Source organism: Temnothorax curvispinosus, unplaced genomic scaffold, assembly GCF_003070985.1.
Source record: "Temnothorax curvispinosus isolate PA1 unplaced genomic scaffold, ASM307098v1 QBEX01014279.1, whole genome shotgun sequence".
Lineage (NCBI taxonomy): Eukaryota > Metazoa > Arthropoda > Insecta > Hymenoptera > Formicidae > Temnothorax > Temnothorax curvispinosus.
Genome location: NW_020224059.1, coordinates 569531 through 591004, shown reverse-complemented (window position 1 = coordinate 591004; position 21474 = coordinate 569531). Strand labels below are relative to the sequence as shown.

At 35.7% G+C, this 21474-nt stretch overlaps 1 protein-coding gene across 9 annotated transcripts in view; it reads left to right on the top strand.

Moving 5' to 3' along the window:
* Positions 1-2231: 2231 nt before the first annotated feature.
* The window catches only part of LOC112464527 (dystrophin-like), a 455372-nt gene continuing 436129 nt past the window's right edge, over positions 2232-21474 (top strand). For 4 of the 9 annotated variants that reach the window (XM_025031561.1, XM_025031560.1, XM_025031566.1 and 1 more), the window contains exon 1: positions 3551-3641. In XM_025031561.1, coding sequence (XP_024887329.1) covers positions 3551-3641 — 91 coding nt within the window. Of the gene's footprint in view, positions 2330-3550; positions 3642-6969; positions 7086-11700; positions 11810-21474 lie in introns of those variants that run through there. The other 5 variants (XM_025031567.1, XM_025031559.1, XM_025031568.1 and 2 more) reach the window with 4 other exon arrangements.

The following is a 21474-nucleotide window of genomic DNA, read 5'->3' as shown; positions in this document are numbered from 1 at the left end:
CTCAGTCGCGCACACATATTCTATTACAATTTTATAAGGTATCGTTAGATCCCTCGCGAGAAAGAAACATGAGGAATATTTCTATTTATATAAATGTAGGATTCTTTTTACGAAAGAAGTAACACAATTTATGAGTAGGAAATAATGAAATTTATTATTTATTGCGTCTGCAGCCAACTTACAAAATAAATACCAACGTTAATTGTCGTAAACTCAGTGAAAAATTCGTCGAAAAGACGTCGCTTCGATGTCGTTTTCACGATAAATATCATTAAAATTATATTTAATAGTAATAATTAAAAATTAATAATATATCGTTCCGATGTCGTTTTCACGATAAACGACATCGGAACGATATATATTATTAATTTTTAATTATTACTATTAAATATAATTTTAATGTATTTATTATTGAATTTTAAAAATAAGCGTAAAAATGTTGTGTTACGTGACTTGTTTGGCGCCCCTCTCTCCTACTTGAAGCTCTCTATTTGACTATTTCTATGTATCCATGGCATCTGCCAATGCTAGTACAGCCGTGCTTATATCTTCCAATTGCAACTTCTTTTTTTAATGAATATTCATGTCTAATAGGATACAGTATGATTCGTCTAACTAATTGTAAGCTGCACATTTGGAAATAAATCAGAGTAAATGTTGCGTTGATAGAATGGAATACAGCCAATCACTACTTCTGCTTTTCCGGAAAAATGTTTGATTGGCTGCCTCGTCGCTCATCACGTGGCGCACGTCGTCGTTTCCTGTAAACGAGCCGTACGTTAGTATAACATTAATTTCAAGTTTTTGCGCTCTTTTTTTTCTCTCGTTATATTATATACTTGCTTTATGCTTCGCGCGACACGTTACATTTATTGAGAGTACTTCGGGTATGCTAAGAAAAACTATGAGAAAACCTGCTCGGTCAACGAGTGCCGACAATTCAAGTCTATCCAGATATTCCAGATGGGTTTTACGTAGCCGCGTGAAATATATGCATGGAGAAATCGATTAATATCAGGATGAAAAATAAAGCACGCTTATGTTCTGTACCTATATTATTATTATACGTAATTGATTTCTTCATGCATATGCTTTATGGGTCAATGACAAGCAGGAAATTGTTGCACAGAGTCGCCGATCTGGTTTTTCTGTTGAACGTAACTAATACAGACGGACAGTTCTGTATTATGGAGCAAAAATGCAAAGTTCTCGACTCTTCAATTTTTGGATAGAAATTTTTCAAACTTTCGTAGATTAATATTTCTTTTCGAAAATTGTGCATTTCTCTATATTTTTCTGTCAAAAAGTACTACAATTTAAAGTAATTTGGATTTAAATAATAAAGTTATTGTATTATTCTGATTTTCTATTTTCTCATATAACGAAAATGTGATTTATATTTTTTACAAGAATATTTTTTTACGGGAGAGCCAGAATTCTACAATTTTTCTAATATCTTTTAATTCTACAAACTCTAACTTTTCTGTCCTTATTCACACTTTTTATTCTGAATATCTTCGCAATATATACATAATTGCTTATAAAATAATTAATTTAAAATATATCTCCGAAATTTAAAAAAATGGGATGTTAATTTTACGAGAATCTAAAACCCATGTTCGAGCTTATGAGTCAAATCATCATTACACGTAATCAATTCGGAGGTTATTAAAATAGAATACGAAATATCTCTCCATTCATAATGTTCATGTCTTATAATTACAAATTAATTATCTCAACTCCTTACAATTCACAAATTACCGATCCGACGTTTCACGTTTTTTACTCAGACTTATAAAAGCTACCGCGCGGATTGCTTTCTATATAATTCTATATAATAAAGAGACACACTCGGGAGATCGCGCGCAGGAGATCCGACCCGCACATATACTCATTATCATGTTTATTATCGGGTCTTACGTCGCGTGTGACAAGTTGCTGGTCGCGGACATAGGACGATGCTCGCCGGTGATTAGCCGAGAAGCGTCCGCGGCGAGATGCACTGAGGCGCACCGGCCGGGCCGCGGCAGCGGCAGCGGCCGAGCGCGAGCGCGTAGGCGCGCTGATTGACAATTCCTCCTCGTGGCTAGGAGTTGACGTATAGTGGACACGCGTGCACACGCGCTCGGACGCGACGGCGACGGGAGCCGGCCGGATAGCCAGTGTCACTTCCGCTGACCAAATCGCTGTCAGTGCTCGTCCGCTTTGGCTTTATCGTCCGCCGCGACGCCGCGCCGCGCCGGCCGCCGGGTGTGAGAAAAGTTTGCCGAACGAGAAACGATATAAACGCATTTTTCTCCGATGCTGCGCGGCCGCCTCATCATCCAAGGTGAACGATTGTTCATATGGAAACGTGTTGATTAGGCGCGAAACGACACGTTGCCGGAGTGAATCGCGACGACGCGGCGAGGCGTGAATTTGCGGGATGCTGGACGCGCGGAAAACAGCAGACGCTCGCGCTGTCAATGCTGTCATCCGCTGCGCGGAGCGTCGATGATGTTCGGCTTTGTTTCCGTTAATGATTATACAATATAGGAAGCGCGTAATCGTCCGCAATTTGCGCGAATGTGCATAGGTGGAGGTCATCTCCATAGGTGTTCACGTAACAAATCGCAATTACACGAGCTCGTTGTTTTGGCTTCAGTCAATACATTTCGAACGTAATCGATCGTTAGCAGTAAATTGCTTTAATCAATTATAGAAAGTATTTTTCTCATTACATTACCTTAATTAAAAATAAATTCGAGATTAGGCGACCCAACTGGCCAAATTCTATTTATTTGTCTCACGACGTTTCGACCCCGATTTATTTTTATCTACGCACTAGCGGATCCAATAATTTATTCCATTGTTTTTACCTTAATTACCTCGAATTGTAAATAATTTTATCAACAATAATAGTTAAATATAGGTACATGTAGAGATCAAAAGAATTTCATTATGATGCGCGCGCTGAGAAAATGTTTACAGGAAATAACGATGTGTTAATGGTTTTTAGAACTATTATTCCTATATACTAATATTTCGCGACTTAAATCTTGTAATGCAAATTTTTGTGGGTTTAAGATAATTAGCAAATTTCTATTTCGATTAAAGAATAATGCGTACGATTGGGTAATGTGTCAATGTAATTGTTATTTATGTTATTTACATAATTAAAATCTAGAGTTCATTCATTATAATTTCAAGTATGTGATAGACACAGTCCGAGAGTAAAAGTTAAAGTCTTTAGATTTAGACACGATAACGACATTTGATTGCAATTGCGCGAAATCCTATAAGATTCGAGTCAGCTCGAATCGTAAAAATATTTTCGCGATAATTTCACGGATTGTTGTTACCAATGGAAGTAGTGCTTCACTCGTACATATTATCGGCGAACCTTCGTTCGTAAAAAATAATCGCTCCGATATCGTCGCGGCGACCTCTGCCTTACGCTACTAATCTCATTCAGTCTAGTGGCTAGAATCGATCGCAAATCGCGCGACACTTCGCGCGATTCTTAAATATTGCTTGATTATATCAACTGCTCCGCGATCGGTCGTTTCAGATGCAACGGAGGAAAATTCGTTGGATTATTCAGGTACCGGAGGAACCGCGGCACGTTGAGACCGTCGAGCAGCAAATCTCAAGTACGAAAGGTAAGAGAATTTGAATAACGCAAAAATTCAAGAATTACTTGGCTAGAAGGGAATCCTAATCTTTCGAAGGCCTTTCGAACATCACGCATATTACTAATTTAAAAAAGTTTCATATTATGTAGTTACAAATCTAATTGTAAATGAAATCATGCAAATTGATTTGTGCAGTACAAACGTAATTTACATTCATTTTTATTTACTTTAAATATTATTTAAATTAATGTACTATATACGTGCAATCAAAAATAAATGTTTGGATGGATCTTTTGACTTACGAATTGTGCGTAATAACGTTTGAAGTACTACGATTGTCTGGTTGTAAAAGCAACGGCTTTCGAAAGCGTTTATTTGTAATAAACGGCGCGTAAAACCAAAGATAAGATCCTCTGCAAGAGATTGACATGAACATACATAATTTATTACGTATATATAAATAAACATTCTGCGTGCCGAAGCCTCCGCGTCTCTCTGTTTCATGAAGTTTTATTGAGCAAAACTCCTGAGAGTAGACATCTTAAAACATACATATTTAGGCTGATAAGGGGAGGTCGCGACATGAAAACATAGTATATCAATCAGATTTTCAATTTAGATCTTCATCCTGTATTATCTATTAAACTGTCGTAGAACGTGTTGAAAAATTTAAAAACAATCTATTGGACAGACTATATTGGAGACCGAGTTTACTTAATATTTTTCATCATTTGTGGTGGAAAAAGAAATAAAAACTTATATAAAAAATCAGAATAGTATATGTTGTATAATCTCTGCAATATACTTTCATGCATTATCACAGAATAAAATATATGTTCTATAATAATGTCAAATAATATAACATATTATCTCGATAAACTGTGTGTCATGGAACATTCTACATGTATGTGTTTGCCTATACTTCTTACTATTATTTTATATTACAGTATGCGTATTCTACAGGGTGCCAAAAAAAGTTAATTTATACTTATATACGGAAGTAACTTTTTTAGAGAAAGAGACCTGATAACACAAGATATTATAGTAACAATGTATTTTATCTTCAAAGAGTCTTCACTTGTTCACCAGCATTGTCAACACATTCTTTGAATCTTCTCGAGGTAGTCTCCAAAGCCCTGAGGTATTTCTTCATTGTTGCAGTCACATTTGCAACTTTCTATCGAAGATCTTGTACATTGCAATGACAGTGAACAAGTGGAGACTCTTTGAAAACAAAATACATTTGTTACTCTGATATCTTATGTTATCAGATCTGTTTATCTATAAGAAAGTTACTCACCGTTTCTACTAAAAATATCTACCTAAATAATCGTCTTTATTTATTTTAATTATTAAATTTTAAATTATTAAAATAATTTTAATAATAATAATATATATTAATAAAGTTAAATAATATTTAGAAAATATCAGAGGCTCCTTTCCCGAGTAGTATTGTGCACCTAAAACTCGCAAATGTAAAAAAGAAAATATAGGTAGTAGATTTGCTACAATCTATAAAGATTCATGTCACGGCTAGACGTACCACTAGTATTTTATTCTATTCATTATGCAAAGTCGTGACACCGCGTGCATGTCGTTTATGTGATTATAAATAGAGATGATCGGCACGATCACGTTTTCGCGTCGCGCTTTACTCCGTTTTCTCCTTTCAGCGTAACATCTTTTTATAGATGATCACCATTGTCTTTTACGGCCGTAGTTCCTCCGTTGATGGATTACCCTGCACGCGCTCCCATTCGCTCGTCTTATTAAATTTACTTCGAAACGCGTAAATATAACGTAGAATATAACAGGAATGCCGATGTTACGGATAACGTAGACGGTGATATTGAGGCAATTTCGTTCTGTGTGCTCAACTGTTGGCAAATAAATCTAGCGATTGCACTTGGCAGCGGATGTCCTGAAGCGATGAAGCGTACATACGAGAGAAGATTATGTTATCATTCCTTATCTACTTATAACTCTATTTCTTGAAAGTTTGAAATACGATGTAAACCGCTATAATCCGCGATACAGGAAATTAAAAAATATAGAAAGAGGATCTGTCAGAAAACGTGTATTACATATACCTAATATGATAGGATCTAGTCAAATATTAACGACAGACGCGCTTTGTGTACATTTTAACAAGTCAGTTATGTCAAATACCAAGAAGGTATTTGATGCGTCGGCGCTAACTTCTGCAGAGATCACCCGCAGGGTCGAAATCTGGGATACCGCGCAGTGTCGCGACGGGCTGCGTCCCATGAGGTCGTTCCGAGTTATGGAAAGTTCGATGCGCTCTTATTATAGAAGTTCCCCGACTCCGTAGCCGCACTAGATTATCTGCGGGCCGCTATTCTCCAACGACAAGTGTTCTTGACGGAAACAAGTGAAACTGACATTTATTTAGAATGTGAATTTTTGGGTTAAATAGCACTTGCAAAAGTATGAACTTTGTTATAGAAAGAATTCGCGTTGATGGAATATATAGACTCCGAGTTTACCTTTCATTAGCAAATGAACAGAAGAATTTAATATCCCTTTGCGTTGCAAAGCCAGCGATCTTCATTGTATGATCATTTTCTTGTGCCGAGTGCACCATTATACAATTCTTCTTGGTTTTGTGTATTTTTCTTATTGTAAGTTGGTTGTTTTATTCGTGGAAACCTTCGTCTTCGATATCATCAATTTTATTAGAGGCGCGTAAATAATGATTATATGTATATATATGCATAATAATATGACAATATACACTAACAATAAAGCGTAAGGAAGAAATTGGAATATATTACATATTACCAAATCAATAACGACGATATGCAATATAAAGGCACTTTTTTAATCTCGATTAAATAGACGATTATATCTCCCGTAATTATCAGTCTGACTCTGGCCGTTTTAAATCACAATGCACGGATGTAATCAATGTGCAGTCGTTTATATCGAGATGATAAACACGTGTGTGTGCGTGTAGCATTCATTTAATTATATAGTTATAAAAAGAATATTACATAGTCTTCTATTACTGTATGTTTTAAATTATTTATTCAGGGAATCAGAAAGTTGATCAAGTTGTGAAATAGCAGCTACTTTATGTAAAATTAGTTATGTAATATTTAATTACAATTTAATATATTTCGTACGTTTTTTTGTATCATATAATTTATTACGTTTATGTTATTTTAATTACACGTTATTTTTTGCTCCAGACAAATATATGTTCTATTACTAACATCACTGATAGCAAATCATTATTTTATGCTAATTCTTACGTTAATAAATTTGTGTTAACGATTCGCGCTACATCAAAATTTGCTGATATGCAATGCAAATGACAATGAAAAAAGGCACACTGTTGGAATAATATATAAGAACAATTAGAGATTGTGGTGAAATACATATCTCTTCGCGAACTTTATACAAATCTATGTGAAGCTAAATTAATACACAGAATGGATGATGATATATGTAAGTATAATGATCAATGATCTCTCGATTAGCACATTTTTATATTGCACGTTTTTTTCATTGTACGTGATTTTTAATACACTAATTTTGGTGTGGAAGTCAATTTTTAATATAATTTTGTACTTATATCTAGAGTGTTCACCCTTTTGTTGTTCGAGACAATGTCAAAAAATAATTTGATTTTGTTTCTATTTTAATATTATCAGTATGTTGCCTAACATAATAATTACTTTTCATTTGTAAATTATCGCAAATACACGAAAAGTAATGTTCACGAATTTTATTCGTTGACTGTCCCATATACGTATTTAGTATATGTATATAATTATCATAACCCAGACAGCACACATGTCCAAAAGCGGGACATAACGCGTATAAAAGACACCTTTTAGACGTCTAAAGAAAAAGATGACTAAAAAACGTCTTATGTCCCGATTTTGGATATTGTGCTGTCTGGGAAGTTACGTTACATATTTTACTTCTACGCTTTTAAAACCGCAAATTTAATTTAATTCTTAACTTGTGTGGCGTAATAATATTATCTATACCTTCTGCGGTCAGGAGTAGTTAAGGGGCTAAAAGAAATACAATAAGAAGTAAAATCACTAACAAATATGACATTTTATCTAAATTTTATAGTTTTAGTAAGATGTACAAGTATTAAAAACGGGAAACAGAAGCGGTTTGTTGCGGAGCGAAATTGCGGCAAAATTTACAGCTTTCTTTATTTACGCGCGTTAGTGTCTTAAGTTTATTTAAAATGCACGGCGATGTTGTAGCGAAAACGCTAGAAAAGATAACCGTGGTATTGTTTTCATATTGAGGAACCATTGTTCCTAAGTAGTCTAAGTATTTCTTGGTCAACGGAATGTTTACTTTCTCCTGTCGGAAGTGATATGCTTTTGACGTAATGAAACTGTATTAATCCCTTGTGTGTTAGAAAAAAATATACGTTTTTACGTAAGAGTGTTTTCGATGAAGCGTTATTGACTGTATAATAGATGAAAAATATAAAAACACGCTCTTTTTCAGTGTTGCTAAAATCTTGTTTAAATAACAGTGGAAATCGCTTTGAAAACACGTTTATGAGTTGTATTTCGAGATTTAAAAATTGTCTAAAGTATATTTTGATTATTTATTTATAAGAGATGTTATTAGGAACAAGGGTAACTTTTTTATTGTAGCACATTATTTTAGTGCAACTATTATGAAACACCATCATGTTTATGATTGACTACGTACATCGAGAGCAACTAAGACAATAATTAATCACGATTAATATGTTATCATGAAATAAACGAATAAAAAGAACGCGTCATATGAATGAATGATCACGAATGTATACGTGTCGCAGATGAAAAAGAAGACAGTTTCGGGGAATTGCGGTAATTTTCTTGCTCTCATGCGATGTCGCGTTAAGTTCTAATACTACTATAAGTTTGGAAACAGTGGGAGGCTATTTCCCGAAATTGTACGAGTGGACGAGCAGACAGAGATATTCGACGATGAATGGCGGCCAAGGTAATTGTCCGTTATCATCGTTATCGTAACTTGTCTGCTATCAGGTTTTGCTAGTAATTCGGCTACTACCCTGTTGTTAGAGGATCGATTTTTCCGACATCCATCATTAATCGCTATTAGCTAAGTGCACTACCATATTTTATCATTTATCATGCAATTTTTCGTTAGTAATTTTAAGTCAAGATGTAATTAAAAATATTCATTTTTATAAGGTTATAGTATAATTATTAATTTTTGGATAGGGAAATGTATCGATGTAACTTACAATGATAAATATTTCAGCAATTAAAACCTAAAATTGAATATAACTTAATTTTATTACAACGCGATTGAAGAGTAAAAAAATAAAATAACTGCTGAGCTGTTCACCTTTAATCTATTAAAATTTCTTAATCCTTAGTATACAGGTTTTCCCTGCTTGTAGAACGTTCCTATATCTTTCGTAAGCCGAAATGGCGTAGAGGAAGAAGCAATTATCATTATAATTTCTATGGGAAAAATTTCTTTCGTAAAAACGAAAAGTCTCTTTGAATTTCTTTCGATTAATGAAAACAGGTACTAATGTAGGTCTTTCGTAAAAACGAAGTCAGAAGTGGGATAAAGCGGGGAAACTTTTGAAAAGGCTTGCTATACGATTTAATACGACGGATACCCGTATTAAATCGTAGTAAGAGATCTTCAGTTAAATTTTTCAGTTAAATCAAAATAGATTAAATGAAAATATTTGAGCAATAAAATATTATGTAAGATTTATGAATCGAAAGCTTTAAAACGCGGACAGAGCTAGAAATATTGTTGAAACAGCTGATGGTTTTGCTTCAAGTATAGCCCATAATACTAATTGGCATTACCGTAAACAGATTCTAGATATGAAATTAATTAGATTCATTCCAGCAACGCGTGAACCCAGGCGTGCGACCATGCATAACGCTATATCGGTGAGGCCAATATGTAACGACATCAAGATGCTATCTGTGGGTTATTGACACGAGCGTTTCCGCGATATACACATATACGCATCGCTATCGAGAATACATTAGGGTTGGTGCAAAATGTACCAGTTTCGCTCTATCAATAACGAAGATTAGAATTTCTAATTTCGCGCGCGATGTTGATCTGATCTCGATAATTTTCGTTAAAAATAGTTCAAAATTGAAAACAGATATCGGAAAATCTCACGGATCATGGGAAGAAATTAGAATTTATAGCAGAATTGAATCTTGTGTAACTTGTAAAACTTATTTTTTTAATATAAATTCAGATTTAAAGCGTTCGCACGAACGCTATCAATTACGAGCTTTATATACATCGGGTTTGAATCTTTTATTACAAGAGGTACACCATAGAATCGATATATATTTATGTGAAATCTTTCAGCGAGCTTTTCATAAAACTGCATTAAAATTTCACTAAAATAAAATTTGTGACACATGGAATTCCATAATAGATAATTAATTCTATAATTTTTTTCAGGTCGTTAACGTTTATATCATTATACTGTCTATACATTTTACACGAGGATTATCAGTAGTCTACACACGTGTACATACGAATCGTGTCTTCAGGTCATGCAACCGATTGTAGATTTGAGTTTCGTTTGGCGGGTTTTCGGTGAGCCCAGGACGCATCCTATACCTGTTTCGTCAGTATAGCATACTTCCTTCGGTTTCTGAATCCCTGCTTACCTGTGATACGCTGGGCCTTACGGCCCAGCGAAGCAAGGCCCAGACACCCGATTCCCCGATCGGGGATCAATCAAAGTTCCCTCACCTTGAAATTGGTCTATTCTGTTGTGTATTTACGAAGAATGGCATTATAAGTGTCTTTGAAACGTGCCGCGAAAGATGTATGGACATAATTATACATGGCATGGAAAAGAAATAATGAAAATAATTAAAGAATCTTAGTTTGTATAGAGAGTGTGAATAATGCAATTTATGGATGATATTCACGATCATTATAGATCCTTATTATACATAATACGCTTCTGGAAAATGTACTTCCTTTACATTCTATTATCCTGTGATATGCTATTCTATGATTGCAATATTTTATTACTTTTAATCCTGCAGACTGATATTCTAGATCTATAAAGCTATAATCCTCAGCATATATCAATTGAAGCTTATTTTTAATTTAAAAGTATACACGCTACATGAAACGCGTCTGTCCTCGTTTTTCTCTCGTAAGTCTCAAGGATTATAAAATCTTTATTATTTTTATTTTCTCGTACGATTATTCGAGGGGGCCCACACGGGCGTGCCTGATGGAGAAAGGGGGAATTCTCGCGATTGGAGCGAGAAGGAGCGCGATACGTAGCGCGGCGGGCCGGGGCGGGGGTCCGCGGCGTCCGTCGGCGAGACGAGGACGAGAACGGAGCTACAGCTACAGCTACGCCGCGCCGTGTCGATGTGCACGGCGCCGCGGCGTGGTGAGACTTGGTGAGGGAAGTTGGGCCTTACGAGTTGTCAGTTCCGAGGTTGCCAGTTCGCTCGTGGCTCGGCCGGCGTGCGCCGCGTTTAGGCAGTCGTCGATTGTCGTCGATTGACGTTAGCTCGCGAGAGAAGGATACGCGTTCGTATCACTGCCGTCTTCTGCTCCTTTTTCCTGCGCGATTCCGTCGCGTTGCTCCGCCGCGCGAATCGCGACGATAGTGCGGACCTCTAAGATCGTACGCACGATCGGGATGTCACCAAGTGTTTCGTTGCGCGGCCTCCGGCTACGACGGTCGTGAAGGTTCCAAACGGATCGTCGTCTCGCTCGCGAGAGAGAGAAAGAGAGAGAGAGAGAGAGAAAGCTGAGGAGTTGATGCGTGCGAGCGCGAGTGCGACGGCGGCGAGTGCGTTAGTGTGCAGTGGTGTGCGTGAGTGCGTGTCCGGCAGTGTCCGGTGTGTGCCTCTTGACTTGTCAGAATCAACAAGTGGCGTAGCATCCTCGTGTGGGCGCGTGCGCGCGTGCGAACGGCCGATTCTAACCTCGGCGCGGATCGGCGGCGCGGCGACTCCTCTCCTCCGCGCGTGCACGCGCGCGTGTGAGTGCGCGCGCGCGCGCGCTCGCGATCCGATCGACGGCGCGGCGTCGCGGCGCATCTGAGTGCGTCGCCGGGGACTGATGCCATTGCCTCGTGTCCCACCTGGATATTAACGTCGTCTGCGACCCGGTGGCTGCGTCCGAATATCTCAAGATGGAAGTCGTCTATATAGGTGCGTGCGAGCGCGCGCGTGGTATGTTTACACACGCACGTATGTACGTGGGTGTGACGTACGTAGGCGTGTGGGCACGTCTCGCGGAAGGGTTCGCGCAATGAGAAATTTCTTTCTCTGTCCCGCACGTGGCCACCTTGCGCGCGTGTCACTTTGCACCTGGCGAGTCCTCCTCTCTGAGGATCTTTTTCGTTTCGGAGCGCGCGGCCTTGGTCTCGAGCGATATCACCGAAATCGAGTCTTTGAAATAATTGATCGGGATAATTGTGACTGCCGACAGTGCCGACGATAAATGTGACATCGCGATGTTTCTCGATGACATAATAGATATAGATAGGCAATCTTTGTCTGTCCGAACAGTCGCAGTTATCGCTTTTAAGAATTTTAGAATGAGAAATTAGTCGAGAAATATTCCGAATATGTTTACCTGTGTGTCACAATTATTCCGACTGATCCTGTTCGTTCATTAAGTAGCTGTGTTGCCGTTTCTTATATCGTGTCTTCTCGCATCAGAGTTTTTGTGTACTGTATTTACGGTATTTTTTTTTCAATCACGCGATCTCAGTCACCCTTCACCTTGTTTTCATCTCGAAATGCAATTATGTTGTTTCTGCGACATACTTACAAGTGATAAATAAAAAATTTAAAGAATCTAAGCGATGAGTCATATCTCACAGTCTTGTCTCTGAAATCTTATGGCTTCATATCATTTTTATATATTTCAAGTCTGCATTCCTACCTCTACACTCAACATTAAATATTCCCACCTGTTTTGTTTTGAAATGGATTTCTCCATTTCTCGTACAAAGATATTTTTGCATACGTTATCTGAAAGTTAAACGGTTGTATTTTACGCGATACACGGTTTTATATTATAAGAATTTCGTTTCTTCTTGCACTTTTATCTCATTTTTTTAGATGACTTTTATTTATTGCGTAACGGACTCAACGTGTCTATCGTGTAAACGTGTTGCATCGAAGAAACTGTGCTCAATTGTTTGGTTCACGTTAACGTGCTTTTTTTTATTGTGCATACACGTATGTACCGGTTACTTGAATAGTTGCGTGGCACATTTTTCGCGTTGTCACCCACGGTAGGCAATGGAATTATCTACGCTCCGAGCATAACTTATCTTATCTTGAAATTATTTGCGCTCGGCGCGCGGGAACTCGGAGAAACGCATGCATACGTCAGAATTGAGGATCGGCACACGTGCATGTTAAGAAAGATAACGTGCTTACGAGCGTCGACACTCGATTTCAGTGCGCACGTGCTATACCCATCTAACATCTATGTGCGTGCGAAAGTCCGTTGGCGATTGGCAAGGCGCGACGAGAATGATTGTAATTGTTTAGCCGCGAATGAAATACCACTCGATATTAAATTAATATGTTATTGATTTACACCGAAGATATCAGAGCTCTTAAAAATTGTCGCGGTGACATACATGCGTTATGTCACGTACATATACAAATTGAGCCAGTTCACGCGCAATGTTCAATCTTGCAGATTTGAGTTTCGTGAAATCACACTACCGTAAAAAAATACCGCGTACACGCAAAATAATCATGTATCAATACGCTACAATTAGTGCAAACATATTTGGATGAATGATAAACTAATTCAGATTATAATGGTGTGCAGTTAGCGATTACACATGTAAAAAATTTTAATAAATTTTAGAAAGCAAATTAAATAATAACGATAACTGGGAACAAATTGTGTGAATATAAGTTGTCATATTAGTTTGTTTAAATTATTGCGGAGTATTTTTACAAGCTACAAAAAGATTTACTTTTAAATAATATAATCAAGTATTGTTATTAACATCAGATTGATAATACATAATGTAATTTGTTATTACTGTTTATACTAATAAATATTTATTACTATCAATAATGATTTTTTTACAAAGAAACTTACGTTTTGCAGGTCCCTATTAAATTGTTATAAAATTCAGATTGTACAAAATGAAACAACATAATTATGTATAACGAAATTGCAAATATATTCTGGCTTACAAAGAGAATATTTCCAAATTGTTATTCTCTCTAACAGATTAACAAGTTTACTCCAAATTGTCCCTTATAATGTAGTATGCTTCATGAAAGATTGACGTTTGCATCGTGAAACTACATCATTGCACGTTGTAACATGTGCTGCGAATTTAGGTATATAATCGTAAATTTAAATTCTCTCCTGCAAACCAGGCTAACTGATCGTTATAAATTTAAGTAGCGTTAATATACTTTCTATTCCATTAAATTTTCCTCGTTTATATTGCACGTTCCCGGAACGTTGCTGTATTCGTTGTAGCAGGCCAATGAACCATTACTTAAATATACGGTCAATATATCGCTATATAGTATATATATATATGTATATATATATAGTATTTAGAAAGGCTGTCGTTCGACAGTTTGGTAGTATTTATTATTACATTTAAAAATTACTTTTACAGAATGTGGAGCCACGAAAAAATCACTGCTTTTAGAATAAACTCAATTAAAGATTTAAATATTATTAATCATCACTATTGTAACGTAATTATTACAATATCCGGAGTTAATTTGATGTCAATAAATAAATGGCATTATTATTTATATGTAATGAATGTAAAAATATATGAAGGCCTTAAAAGAATAACAAATAATTGTATATATTAAAAATGAGTTTATAATAAATAAAGTATTCACGCTACAGTGAATTCGATATCCTTCATAATACGTATCGTAATAAAAACACGCAAATTTGTCAAAGTATTAGCCGAAGTATTAATGAACAGACAGCTGCATCGATTAATCAACGCTTTGCCACTCCCTTCATTTTTTGTTCAATTAAAAACGTATGTATTACATCATAATGTTAACGACGGTACCACCCTGTGTACCAGCCTTATAACCGATTGCGTTATTCACTCTTTCGATTATTCTATTAACTAATATAAGATGATATTGAGAGATCCTATCTTAACGCGAACGATTTCTGTGAAGTTAACACACTATCTTCAGAATTTCGATAATTGATAAAGTTCTGGCTCTTATCCAGAATTTCCGATATATTTTATGATTAGAAAATAGTTTGAAAAAACACGAAGTGCATACTTCGCGTTATACAAAAGTAGGTCGTAATTTTTATATTTTAGTCATCAGAATCGATGTTAATATTTTTTTATGAGATTTTTGAAGAAATATGAAAAATTTCCAATGCCAGACTTTTCCGAAGAAAAAAAACAATTTTATTCGTAGAAATATTGTTAGACAATTTCAATTCGAGATACTACAAATTACTGATACCCGGTTTCAATCGGCGTTCGATGATCGTCACGTGAGAGACACAGAACGCGCAACTGGTATCCGGACTGTCCGCGTTCCCATGCGGACCCTTGATAATTTCGTTAGCTACCGAGCTCATTGTCATAGTTGAACACTCTCGTGAAGGCACGCACTGGCATTATTCGGTCCCATCAGAACGCTTGACCCGCGAAACCTTTCATAGTGTGGTTAGGGCCAACGACACGCGTGCTCCAGGCACATTAACAGAGAAGAAGTGTGCCGCACTTGCACAGCCGGCAGTGGTCCGCATTGTCAGCTCGTTTAAACAATTGTTCGCTACGCGGTTGGTTTATTTGCATAGTATACATGCTGCTCCCAGCGTACGCGCCCAGCTTGGCGCCATCAAGCCGAAGAGATTCAGCCGGAGACACATTTAGCTTTTTATCATCTAATTATTCTAATATATACGGCATATATTCTAATCTATATGGGTTCAGACTAGTCACACAGTGTTCCGCAAAAAAAAAGAAAAAACAATAATTTTACTGAATAATACTTTATTGAATAAAACAATTTACTGGGGCTAGATATTATAATAAAGTATTAATTACCATATCAAATCTATTAAAGAAGTAACTTTTGATATAATGTATGTCTAATTTATCTCTTTATTATGTCTGACTTGTACTTTATCAAAGTTTAATAACATTTGTGATTTTGAAATAATTTCTATAATATATTCGTCTCGTAAAAAAACTATTTCTTTAAGTTCGATAAACGGTTTATCGAAAATATATTTATTGGTTAATACTTTGTGCATTAAAATTTTCAAGACGTGTGTGCCCGAGTGTGTGCCTTTTCATCGTTTTAATCCTAAACCCGGTTCTACGTCGCGTTCTTTTAATGTGAATCATATGTTCTATATGATGCAGATCGCTTTTAACGATAACTTATTTAAGCATGCGTGTAAGAATATTATACGGAATCTCATAGTCTCTACTTGGCTTACATATATGTATAGTGCTAGATACGGTCATCTGATTCTGGATTTTATTCGTCACATATGAAGACTAGCCAGCTTGGGGTGAGAAGAAGCCAGCTATACAGCTAAACGAGAATGCGGACTGAATTGGCCATGGCATTAGCTGGCGATGAGCGAGATGCGGCGCGGCGCGGCATCCCGCGTCCGTTCGATTAGGCCGATTGGTTTTTCGCGTGTAGATTCGCACTTTTCGCAGCAACCGGTCGCAAATTATCCCGAAAGCAATGTGCAATCGGTTTTATCGGCTGAATAAGTGATAGGCGCATGCCGAGTTAATTTTTTTATTCTTTTGGTTCTTCTTCTTATTCTTGTTCTTCCCCGCGTTCCTCATTTAACGAAGAGACGAGAAGAAGTGCTTTCGATAATCTCTTTTAAAGGCCCTTCCACAAGAATTAACTGCTCGTGGATTGGCGCCTCGGTAATCTTCGGTTATTTTCATTCGCGCGAATTCCGGTGGCAAAACGTTCCGTTCGATTTAAAAGGAAAGAGGCACGAGGAACGACGGATCTAATCGGTTCGTAGTTAAGAATGGCATTAACTTGCGCCAGAAGATATTATCTCGATCGATAGTATGCCGTAAAAAAATGATATAACCTTGGCGACTGATATTCGATCTTACTGCGACAGCGATAGGTACTGCAAAACCTAGACACTGCGAATGGCGTAATTATTTACGGCGAACATCATTAATAGTGTGAAACATGTGCATAATTATCGTTCAATATTGCATTTTTTTAGAGCATTGCGAAGTATCAAGTTTATTATCTGATTTATAATTTGCAAAAACGGTCGCGCGTTAGGATTACATAATCAAATATTTAATGAGTTAGTATTAAAAGACAGTGCTTTTGCTAAAGCTGTTGAAAAAAATATAAATCGAAAATTTTGGAAAATTGTTCAAGACAAATAGTTACAATACTGGCAATAAAAAATTGCCAGAACATCTCATTTTGTATTTTTTTTTTCGAATAAATACAATATTTGTTTTTTTCCAAAAATTTTGTTCTTAAACTTTTACTCTTTCTTTAAATTCTTTTGAATTGTTTCTTATATAACGATAAAAACTGGTTTTTTTCACAATTGAATGCAATATGTATACATATACTGAGATATACTTATTATATTCGGTAAAATCAGAATCTTCAGAATCAAATCTAAAATATCTAAAATTTATATATGTATTTGTTAAGCTTTTTGACAAGGAATACAAAAATACACATTTTATTAATCTTTACAAGCTAGAAGATAAATTTATTTGACGAAATGCTATTTAATTTATTATCTTATCATCGGTCTTGTCTTATTTTCATATATTATTTGTGCATATGCGTATATTAATGTTATTTTAATAAAAACTTCTTTTTGCTATTGCAAGTTTAAAGCGCGCAGTTCTCAATCAAAAAAATTTTATTTATTTTGAATAATTTAATAGCAGAACCCCCGAATACCGCAGAAAATCGTTTAACTATTTCTTTTTTTTTTATTTTAACGTGTCGACTATTGATGTGCTCGATTTTTTTCTGTCGCTCAGAAGAGGAGAGGACGCGTAGGCTAAGTTTAGCGGTATAATAGTTTCACGTGGTTGGCACTGTTTTCTCAACAAAGTGTTATCGATATGTGGTTAATTCGTTCAACCCTCACGATCGTTGATTAGATGCGAACGCAGCTTTCAGTCGATTAACGATTCGTAATGAACGGTTATCGCATTAAATCTGCAATGTACCTACATTTATCTGGATTGATTTATCTGGATAGTAAAATTTTCAATAAAATTGTATATTTTTTTAATGACAATTTCGGGAGATTTTAACTTTTGTTTTGTTGACAGTTTATACTAATTTTTTGACGGAAAAAAATTAATTCAAGTTTCTGTGACGTTTAAAAAATACCACAATTGCCATAATTTTACAAATTATTAAAAATATTATAGTAATCAATAACATAATTTAAACTTAAAAGTTAAATAAACTGTGAATATAAAATTTAGTCAATAACATCTTGATATGGAAGAATAGTTAAAGATGATAATAATGAAAAATGCATCGAATAAAATGTATAATCCATTAAACAAATTTAATTTAAAGATTAAATATATCCAATCAATAGATTCTAAATACTTATATGCATGGTTGAATGTGAAATATACAAATGCACACTTTTGAATCATATATATCGATGTTAGTGCTATAATCGTGTTTTATATTAATTGCTTTATATTAATTAAACATTCTTGATTATTGTAGCTTTTCATAGAAAGTCCAGAGGAAATAAAAATAAATTAATTAAAATTTTTCGAAAACAAGAAATTAAAAAACGTCAAAAGATGCTAAATTTTTCGATACTGTCTTTTCATTTCATAATTAATTAATGATGATAGTATATAATATATATATATATATAAATGAAGAGAGAATAATATGATGACAAACGTATTTCTGAAAACTTTAGAAATTATTATAGCATTAAAATATAAAATTAAAAATTATCGATGTAAAATCGGAATTGTGAAGCTGTTATAACACATAGTGTTAAAATATAATTTTCTGAGAACGGTACGTATAGTTTGAATACTTTGAGCTACACATACGTGTGCTAATTTATAGTAAGACGAAGTATTTACAGACACACAAGTCCTCTGTTTGCTTAATGGCGGTATGTTACTGTTTATATTATGCTTTGAAAGAAAACGAGCGGATGTGCATACCTAAACAGAGTCGTTCTTAGACCAAGTCGGAGTTTAACAAATATTTTCTGAACAGTTTGACATAAAATATATTCTATTTTAATATTATAATCGCAATAATTTGTATATGTGTGTATATCTGATTTCAGAAAGAAAAAAGTGCAATCTTAAATTTATAAATAAATAAATGGATTAGATATTTTTCTTCACGTGTAAAAAACAAAAAAATCCTAACACGTTTGGCATATTTCAGTTCTATATCGTTTTTAACATTTACTATACCAATTTAGTTAAGTACACCTCATGTGTACAGTTGATATCTAAGAATAGAAGATAATTAAGATTAATAAGATAATTCACAAAATATGAAGTGTCTAATACCGTCATGGATATATGTATATGCTACAAAATTTGGCTCATTATCCTCTCAAAGCATTTATCCTCTCAAAATCAGTTACATCTCAATCTTAACGATTATTTAAGATTTTTGTCAAGATAATTATTCACATTAGATGTTGATACATGCGTCAGAACCGTTTTTTCATGTCTCTGATATAATGAGAAATCGTTATATGTGCGCGATTCAGACTTCGGTATGGCGCGATAAGATCCTTTGACAGAAGATGTATGACGTTCGGAGAAAGAAACCGCTGGATCGTACGCAAGAACTCGTTGCACCATATTCGGAAGCGCCGTATTTTCGCAGGACTGGACGAAGATATCTCACCGCCCCGGAACAGAACCGCAATTTTTTTATGTTTATTAATCTCAGCATGCTGTTCGACGGTTATCAATAATCGTTGCTATTATTTAAGATTTAAATAAAACATTGATTGGCATATTTTCATTAACTTCTATGCGTTGGTAACTTCTATTATACGTATAGAAATATATTAAAGCATTATATGGCAATTTTTGCTAATCTTTTGGAGTTAATTGATTATAACACCGACGAGCATTAACAGATAATTTGGTTTTTCTTCTTTATCTGATTAATTTATAATGGTAACTTATTCGATTGATATAATATGATAATAAAAATATAATATGATTGCGTGTGTGTTATATTATCAGTTATATAATGCAATGATAAATTTAAAAAATTATGTTACCCTTCTTCTGTCTTCTGGATCGATATCCCATTATTCTTAATGACGGTATTTCCCTAATGACTCTGAGCTTTCGTGAGGTAAGCTCGAAGGCGACCGACTTCCGCACGAGACAGATTGTCTTTGCGTGCGTTGATCTCACGACTTACTTTACTTTTAAGTACATGATCACCATTTGCGATTTCTTCCCGCGTCTGCACGTTACTCACGTGAACTACGTTTCCTGAGAGACAAGTATGTCCATTCATTCATTCATCGGTAATGTCTGTTGGTTAGCGTGTTTTCCTTAAGGCTCGTTAAAGTGCGCTATCGACTATGGATGACTTCCAGATTCCAAACGAGGAGTCGATCTTCTGGACCGCACCGAACGGTGCCTTGCATTCATTGCAGAAAGAAAGTTCCCGATCTCTGCGTTTGGAAATCGACATAAAATTTTCTTCTTAAAAATGTTCTTAAAAATATTTGTACATTTTTTGCACCACTATCCATCAGGAAATACGATAGAATGTATTCCGAGACTTTTTGTTCGGGTAGTGGTGTGACAAATGATAAACAAACAGGATTATACAGTTTGAAAATTACCATTGACAAGATCCTCTCTTGCGTTGCGAGGTGGTTACAAGTTCTTTATGCGTGGCGTTAATTTAATTGCAGCGATGCAAGTGCCACGTGTCGCTCGTCTAAATATAATTCTCCAAACGTGTCAGAACGATGCTGGATATACATATATTTCGCGAAACGTGCGGGAGTAACGATTCTCTTCACATCATATAAACATTCCAAAATGCGTGAAAGCTGACATCACCTATCTTTCTATTTTTATCGGCGCGGGCGTGCCGACGCTCGTATATAGCTTCCTTATAAGCCGGTTGCATCACGACGCATGAAATCAGCATCCGATCAATTCGCCACCGTGCGCAGATGATGATGACGAGCATTCGATCGATGCGGCATACCGTCTTGTGTACTTAGCAATCCGATAAAATGAACAGGTACTTATAGTATTCGCGGCTTGCTGCTCGGTCGACCTAAATTTCGAGTTTACTGCTTCAGTCACCGAGGTCAACTAGTGTCAACGCGATAGATGATGATGAGCCGCCGTGCTGCGTCGGCAATAATTTTACGAGCGAGTAAAACCGCCAGCGTATCAACGACTGTTGCTCCACTTAATGTATTATGAATTGCGAAAGTATTCTAAGTATTCTGTTCATAGACCGCGTAACGAATAATTGAGGATCCCCGAGACAAAGTGACATTCGCGCGAAATCTTTTCTTCGCCGAGATAAATTTTGCCCGGAATACAGATAAATCACATCGTGGAATAAATGTTTATTTTAGTTATCAAAAAAGTCATACATCTCAGTTTGCCTCTGAATCATGGTTTAGCGACTGTTTCTCAGTACAATAAGAGAAATATTTCACGAATAAGTAACCATAAACTTGATTAATTTTTGACGATGTAACTGTATGATTAAATTGTAAGCAAAGAAAGATACAGATTATACACGCGGAATAAGCATTCATTAATCACACGTATGTATGTATAATGTCAGAT